Below are 8,780 nucleotides of genomic sequence, written 5' to 3' on the forward strand. Positions count from 1 at the left end.
CCATCTTCGGCTCACGCTTTGCCGTAGCCCTACTCTGGCTCTTGGTGGTTGGAATACTCCAATCGAGCTGACTGAGCCAGGGATCCGCCGCAATATCCTCCGGTGACCGTTGCAGAGCCGTGTCGGCGAGCTGTACAATCTTGTCTCTGGTCTTGTCGTCAATCTTGCCGCTACAAATTGACGGACCACCTCGTCGTCGACGGATGTGAGATGACCGTTGGCGAGGGCGTGGGTGCCGTGGGCTCCGAAAGTATGGAGAGGATCTTGTTGCTTGTGCAAGTGGATGGCTTGATGATTTCTCCGTTGTCCACAGTGCCAGCCGTGAGAAGGGGCTCGGCGCATCGGGTGATCATTGTAAGATATTGAAGGAGGAGTGGGAGGATGTTGTTGACCACAGTACGGGTGAAGGGGTCTGCGATGACTGCGTCGTACCAAAGTGGATGGACAGGCGTCGCTGTACAGGTTCCTCCGGGGCAGGGATCGTCTCCAGAGAAGGAGTGGACGTCATCTGCGGATGACGATATGGACACATGCGTATATATTCATGCGAGATGCGTACCTCAGGAGAGTCGTCCACCGGTTGACGGGTGTCCAGGGAGGAAGCGGACGTGACCTAGGCGTGAAAGTAAGGATATATGCGTGCGATCATAGATGGAATGCACGCACCTCGGTGGAGCCCACACCACGCGACTTGCCCACGACCTTCAGTGTCCAGTCCAGCTGCCTCAACCACACGTCGTCCTTCCATGACCCGCTCTCCATCATACCCCTTGCTTCGACGGCCAGGTCGATTAAACGCGCCTTGATCTTCTCGTCGAGTTGCCTGTAGGTACGTTCTGCATTCTCCAGGTAGCGTTCCCACTCCTCGTTGACGGTAAGCAGGCTGGAGCCCATGGCCAACGCGCCGGCGAACGAGACAGGGCTCGGGCACGCCGACAGGAACGCCGGGAGAACAACGCAGTAGACGGCGTGTGTCACGTTGACGTCGTTCGCGCAGTAGTCGAGGTAGGATGGTAGGCCGTCACAGATTTCTTCGCGCGTTGACGTGAGGAAGTCGTTACGCACTTCCTTATCCATCTCGATGCCGCAATGCAGCCTTGCGACGTCGCGGAGAGAGTTGGCCGACGCGAGTGCCTCCCAACGTTTTTCTGCTCCTTCTTCTTCCATATCCAGGTCTGTATCCACCGTTGTCTGGCTGCTCTCCAGTCCTTCAGAGAGGCGCCGTTTGAGGCGCTCCATGTCGGCGCGTTTGATAGGGTCGGTCTCTACCTCCAGTCGCTCATCCGCCTCCTGTATATGGTCGTAGACTGCATCGACAGCCTCGTCGAGCTGTGCACGAGCCTCGTCCTTCGACTTTCGGTACTTCTTCCACGCCGGGCGCTGATGCGACGAGATCCCCTTCACCGCAACATGGAGGGCCATCGTGTCCAGGAAGCGCGTCTGCGTGCCGGCGACGTGGTACTCCTCGCGGACCCTCTTGCGATCAAAGGATACGTTATGGCCGACGACGACGCGTGGCACAGCGGGGTCGCCAAAGGGGATGAGCTGTTGCGGGTCCTGTGTCTCGCCGAGGAGCCAGGGGGATATCCAGGCATACCATGCGTTCTTCGTCGCTGCGCACGCCATGATGGCATGGTCGTGGTACGCGGGTAGGGTTTCGATGTCGAACACGAGCATCTCCTCGGGCTTGCCGTCAAACTCCGGAAATGGGACCGCCTCGCTGTAGCTGGAGCCGTCGGGGAGGAACATGTACCGCGTCCATCCGGCCTGGATGTCCCAGCACTCGGGCTTGGGGGGCAGTCGCGCCGTGGATAGATCCTGCGCGAACGAGAGCCATGGCTGGGCGGCGACGTTACCAATGCGGTGGAAGTGCTCATCGAGGTTTTGCCCCTGAAGCGGAGGGAGGGTGAACCCGATGTCGGGCAATTTCGAGCCTTGCGCGGGGTCAAGGCCGTGCGTTTTGAGGTGTTCTCGCGCGATGTTGACGAACGCGAGAGGTGGGCGATCCAGAGAGGTGTTTCGGAAAAGTTGTCCGTGCAGTTGGCGCGAGAGGAGCTGCACGCCGAGCTCGTTCCGCCTGACGACTGGAACATCGCTGAGCGCAAGCGCGAGGTGTGGGGGTTGGCGACGTACCTGGAGCGGCAACGTGCTCCTGCGCATCATCCTCCCTCCTGTCCTCGTCTGTCTGCTGCGTTCCCCTCTCTCCGTTCTGTTTGAAGCGCGGGGCCGGTCGTCGTAAAGGAAGTTGTTTGAGGGCGAGGGAGGGAGCGGAAACATGCAGTGATCGAGATGATCCGGGCTGGAGTTTTCGCAGCATCTGCGGCTTCCAAACATCCGCGTCGACGTGTCTTGTTGCCTCGTACAATTTTCTGAGAGGACCACAAGCCGGAGAATAGGACGGGAGGACGGGGAAACGGGGGAAAGAGGTGACCGTACGGCGTAGTATGCGCGGTCGCAATGCGCAGGTATCCTTCGGGAAGTCATTCTCTCACGAATAGAAACCAACTTCAAGTGCCAAATTTATTCAAAGCTCTAGATTCCTTCATAAACAACCTCTTTGCCTTCGACCTTCATCTCCCCTTTTCCTCTCCTACGACGCTGCAAACATGCACCCCACCACCCACGAAAAGACCCCCTACGTGACAAGGCTACACGAACAGTATTTCCTCACTTGTGACGCGTCCCTCGGTGAACCCGTGCGTTGCGTCGTGACGGCCACACGATAGACGGTACGCGCGCCGGTACTCCGCCGTTATCGCGGGGTGGCGCTCCGATGGCGGGAACGGCGGCGAGAACGGCGGCGGGGCGGGCGGGCTTCCCTAGATGGCCGCCGATTCAAGGCGGGCGGCGGCGGGCGCGGCGTTACCGTTACAGGCAATCCCGACCACAAAGCAGTGGAATGGTGCGTTCTATTTGCACGCCCGCAGGGCACGTTTGTGCGGAGATCCACACGCACACAGGGCAGAGGGCGGCCCATGCCCTTATTAGGCATCGTCGGGGGGCGCTATCGCTCTTGATCAGGAAGGTCTTGTCGGGGGCAAGTCGGGGGCAGGGCGCGATCGTCCTGATAAGGCAGGTTGCGCACTGGCGCGCAGACCGCATGACCGCTTCCATCATGATGTGACTCAATGCCCGCCCCCCGCCCCCCGACGCCCGCCCGACGCGCGTCGGGGGCGCGCGTCGGGATGCAAAGCTGGTGTACAAACACAACGTTGATATAAACCCCCAGACAAGCTCGATGTGACTCCCAACTGCGCCCCGCAGCCTCCCCCGCCGTCTATCCCGCCGTCCCCCGCTACCCTCCGAAGTGTGACCCGTCCACTGTCACCGCCCTCCAAGGCCTCCCCCACCCCTCTCGTATATCAAGATGTATCTGAACTCGCCGGATTCAATCCGCAGCATCTCGTCCAACACATCCTCTCGGTCCTCTCCGGTGTTACCAGCAGCCCCTCGGATGGTGCCCGTTAGTCTCCCGTACACCACTAAACCGGCGCCTCCGTCCGGCGCCAACGCCTACGCGCCGTACTTGATGCCGCAGACACCCCGTACGTATATGCGACCTCGGCCATTTATTGTCACGCCCCGGCGCAACAGTTCGCTGACTCTCAACCTCGCGTCCTTTATAGATGGTCTCTTGACTCCGCCCGATAGCCCTATGAAAATGAGCGGCAGGCTTCCCGCGGATCTCCACCCCATGCTCAGTTCTCGGTCGACATTCGATGTTCGATGTGGCGCACACTTGAGCCTGAGCATCGCTTCGCAGCGTGCGGTGAACCACCACGTCACGCTGCTCGTGCTCAGCCTTGGCCCCGTGTCGGTGCAGGTCGCACCTTCCAGAGGAGGCTTCATCACTCTCTCCGATGTCTATGAAGCTCTCGGGACCGCCCTACGGGACTCCCGCGTCGCCTCGTACAACTTCGACCATCTTGTGTTCAGGGGGGTCGCCAATGGCATCGCGTATGCTGACTGCTTCCTCTACTGAACACACCTCGGCCGCCGCCCAGACTAGGCTGGTTGTGGCACGCGACACGACCCCCTCTGGCCCGAAGAGCAGGTCCTCTTCGGCGCGCGCTTGGTATCGAGCTTTCAACGCCGTCTAGAAGACGGCGCTTTGCGCTAAACTGAGGACCTGCCTTCGTTTCTCGAGGCGATCCCTCAAAGCGACAAAACCAATGTTCCTAACTTATCCTAAACTTGCTCTCGATGCGTTGTATTTTCCCTTGCTATCATCCAACCACTTCCCCTCTCCCTTCCCTTCCCCTCCTCCCCCTTCTTTTCCATGCTCGCTTTCCTCTGCTCTCGTCGACCACCACTCTGTATAGTCGAACTCGCCGTCTGTATAACAGTAGCTAATCCACAATGTACTCGTATCCACCATCCCCTGAATACATCTCTTACTCTGCACCTCTCGCGCGAGCCATCAAGAAACATCCTTCCCTTACCCCTCATTCACGAATCACGCGCCTTCCGGCTTCTCGTCACCAGCAGACGAGTCGACGGTCTCGGTCTCCCCACGCAGCCCCATCTGCGTGGTATCGTACCCGTTCGCCTCGAGGTACGAGCGGAACTACGCACACAGCGTCAGCCCACGGACTTCCCCGAGCACAACGGAGCACCCACCTCGCGATCCTCCCTCTCCATGCCGTCGTGCGAGAGCGGGCGGACGAAGAAGAACGTGATCGCCGCGCTCAGGACCGCGAGTCCCGAGCCGATCCAGAACGGGCCCGTCTGGCCGATTGTGGGGTCGTCCGGGTGCGCCTTTGCGAAAGCGTCCACGATGCTCTGGAACGCTGTCGACCGGCCGTCGCGCGCGCGTCAGGGTGGGCACTGGATACAGCGAGAGGAGTTCGAGGAGCGCACCCCACGTCCCGGCGAACGCGCCGACCTTGCCCATCGCGGCGGCGATGCCGTAGAACTGGCCGCGGACGGCGGTGGGCCCGGACTTGGCGGCGAGCATGCCGAGGCAGTTTCCGGGGCCGAACTCGCCGAAGCTCAAGAACACGCCGTAGACGACCTGAGTCGCATTGTGCGAATCAGCTTGTGGCGATGAGGAAGGAGGCGATGGGAAGAGTTACTTACGGCGAAGGCTGCGATGTGCGAGACGAGCTTGGAGTAGAGCCCGCTCATGATGAAGCCGATGGTGGCTTGACAAAGCAGGCCTGTGATCTGGAAGCGACGTCGATGTGAGCCATTGTGAGCGAGAGAAGTGGGGTGGAGAGTACCATCGTGTACTTGGGACCGAGGAAGTCGACTACGAAGGCGCCGATGACGGTTCCCGGGATGTTGAACAAGCTGTGGATGGATTTCAAAAAGGAATTCGATCCAGTGTAAGACCTAACTCACTTGATGACCACTGCCCAACCAAAGACGACTACAAGCGTAGCGTCCGACCCTGTAATACTGGGCAATCGACCTATGAAACTTGATTCCGAAACTCCGAGAAGCTAATGACTTACGTGTTCGTAACGGTGGAACTATACAGCCCAAACTACGACTGGACGTCAGAACTCGTTTGATAGTAGGACCTCAGCGAAGAGGGCTCACGGGGTACCTTTATGGGTTGTTTTTAGTAACGATGCAATGACGGTGAAGCTAAAACATACGTTATGAAGTCGTAAATGAACCACGTCGCGGATATGGCGGCCAGGCTCGCCCAGTAGCGCTTCAAAATGAGCATATATGGGACCTTCGCGTTCCTCATCGAGTCCTTCTTGAAGCGCGCGGGCTCTTCCATACGAAGACGCCACAAAAACACGCACATAGCAGGAATAAAACCAAGACCAAGGGATATCCTCCATACGGCCCGGAGGTGATTCTCGCCGAAAATGAGGACGAGGATGAGAGGAACAACTGCTGATATGACGAAGCCGAAGTCGATCATCGTGTCTGGGCAAGGTGTATGCACCCATTTTCAGCCTCTTCGTGTCTCAAATGCATGAAGAAACCAAGAGGTACGTACTCGTAGCCAAAGCGAACCATCGATGTTGAGCGTTCTTGTCGATACCAGGCTCCTCCGATTGCTCTGAGGCTGCAACAGATCCGCATGGGTACTCCGCGCCGACTCCAATCCCGAGGAAGAATCTGAGTGACACAATCTATCACGATACCAGGACTTTGTTATGACGATGACTTACCTGCAAAAAGAGAGCATGTCGAGTAGCCCGCGGACGCTATGGTGTGCACCGCTGGATGCGGCGGAGAGGAGGGAGAAGAAGGCGACGATTCCCGTCGCTGTCATCTGTGCATGTGCGGATATCATATCGCCCCGGCGCGGTGTTGGGATCGGAAATGACGCACCATTCCAAACTTCCTACCCAGCCTGTCTGACAAGTATCCGAATGTGAGCATTCCGAAGATGGTTCCCGCGAACGTGACGCTGAGGATCGTGCTGCTGTAGTTGGAAGTGACTTGCTCTGGTCCATATATGCGCAGGAGCACTGCAATAAGGCACTGAAATGTTAGCTTTCTAAACAGGTACTCCACACGCAGACGTACGAGTATTGACTGCCTCGACAGTACAATCAGCCGAAATTGTTAAGGCAACTTGGAGAAACCACATACTAAGACCAATGACACCGTTAGCGTAGCCTGTTGTTCACTGAAATTAGTCTACGTGAGGCTAGGCATCGACATAGCAGCTAACCATCAGAAAACAGGGCCGTCCCGCACCTGGTGAGGTGTCAGAGTGTGAGCACAGAACTCCCCTCGAGAAATCTTGTCGAAAAAACGTACGCGAATATCAAGGAAATCTGGGAGAGACCTGGTCGTCGAGAAACCTGGGACATAGTAACGCGAAGTATCAACGAGAAACAGGACGTGGGGGTAAGAGGACAAGGTCGCTCGCTAGACGCGCTATGACCTCAGGCTTCCCCGAACGCTCTTGAAGCACGGTTTCCCTATGCGGCCTCAACGGATGCAAATATAACTCGCACATGAGACGGCGGTTTCCCTCGTGGAGCTCCGACCGACATCGGGAGTCTGTCGGGCTCGGTGTCTCAACAAACTGTGGAGTGCAAGCTGATTGACACCAGCTCTGAATTCGCTATGATGACCCTTAAAAACACTCACATTTTAGGAGTTGAGTGCTACATGGGACGTAGGGAGAAGAGGAGAGCTGGTGTCAGGTTGAAGCCAACAGGCCTGCAGTCGGGGCCGCGCCGCTTGCAGGCTCTGACACGTCGTGGGAAAGGCATTGTCGGGTGTGACCGCAGTGACAAACTCGAACCAGTTGGGGCAGGAGCTGTGTTCACTGTCATCATCCCATCTTCCGTATATGCGCTTCAGCATATATAGCATGGCTCTCGTCTTGAGAGACTGGACATGTTGCGCGAAGGCGCGAGCCCCAACGTCAATCGCCCGGCTGTCTTGTAGGCTACGTCCGACCGTCATCCAGCGTCTCTGTACCGATCCAATCAACTCGCACGGCCCCACTTTCCCCAGGAATCTCCAAGTTGGAGCGTACGCCAAACAAGTCAACGTTCGCCTTGTCATCTCGATGTTCTCGCATAAGCTATACCTGAGCCCTCGACTACGACAACCTCATCGCTGGCAAAGTGTCATTGTACGACGCCGTGCACACCTTCGGGACCCGCATCTTGCTCTCTGCGTGCTTCCCGCGACACTCGACCATCTCCGACTCTTCTACTTCCACTTGGACCTGTTCGAGAATTAGTCAAGAGCGACGGCTATGACGTGAGTACGAGCTTTGATGGTATGTTCCCTCCAACCTCCGCAGATCAGCTCACTGATGACGACGATGCATAGTTTTTTTTTTTTGTCTTCCTCGTTTAACGCCCTCGAGGGCGAAGCCCTATGGTAGGCGTAACATACATGGTCTAGTTCTACTTGAACCGGGCTCACGAAACTGGGTGGACGATGCATAGTTCCTGCCGAGAGAGGTCGCTATGTCTCAACATCAGGCCGTACTGAGTACGTCACAGTATCATTTGCGATTGTCGATAGTCTATCCCGATGCCTGACGCGCAGTTTCGAGTGCATGTGCATACACTTAACCAACCCGGCAACCGCTCCCGCACGCTCCCCAGCCTACTAATCCTCGTCTCAAGAACACAACCAGGGTTTATGAATGCATACGGCGGACTCTACACATCCCCGACAGCCCCACTTCCCTCCCGCTGCACCCCGACCTACCAACCCCGCCGTCAGCCAGTACTTCGGGATAAAACCACCAGAAACTCACCCAGTGGTGCGTGGTTGACTTGAATTAAGGCGGAAAATCGCAGTCGGAGGTAGCGCTGTTGTGGCTCTCGCAGCACGACCTGAACTCGCGGAGATGCTCCGAGATGGTGCTGGCCTCGCAGTCGTTTCCGTCGCGGAACGCGCCGTTGAGCTGCTTGCAGCAGGTCTTCGTGTTGCCGGTGTTCAAGTGGCCCTTCTTGCCGAGACACTTGCACGCCTCGACGGGGAGGGCGACGGCGACGGCGAGGAGGAGTAGAGCGGCGAGAAATTTCATGGTGAAGAGGATGCGATGGAGAAGAGACTGGGTCACTGCTGGGGTACGACGAGGCAGGCTAACGGTATGAACGACCTCTTATACTATTTGCCAGGTGACAGAAATTCTCTGCGTTTTCCACTCGAGACCTGTCAGTGCCTCACTTTAGCCCCGAAAGTGAGTCGCTCCCGCTCGACTGCTCCCGGATGTAACTAGGGTTTGTGAAAAGGTGTTGCAGTATGGCGGCGTGCGACTTGAACAGCCAGTGTACGTACGTTTGTAGGCGCTGAGCGCATATGGCTATAACATCTGCGCTTTGTTGAGTGCA

At 57.4% G+C, this 8,780-nt stretch overlaps 1 protein-coding gene across 1 annotated transcript; it reads right to left on the reverse strand.

Annotated features, from left to right (window-relative positions):
* Positions 1–8,224: 8,224 nt before the first annotated feature.
* Positions 8,225–8,473, reverse strand: BXZ73DRAFT_61724 (uncharacterized protein; the record flags this gene model as incomplete). The annotated part of the gene is made up of 1 exon (XM_048021721.1): positions 8,225–8,473. One exon carries the CDS (start codon positions 8,471–8,473, stop codon positions 8,225–8,227), a length of 249 nt encoding a protein of 82 aa, XP_047870576.1.
* Positions 8,474–8,780: the final 307 nt, after the last annotated feature.

Source organism: Epithele typhae, assembly GCF_022376455.1.
Source record: "Epithele typhae strain CBS 203.58 chromosome Unknown BXZ73scaffold_458, whole genome shotgun sequence".
Lineage (NCBI taxonomy): Eukaryota > Fungi > Basidiomycota > Agaricomycetes > Polyporales > Epitheliaceae > Epithele > Epithele typhae.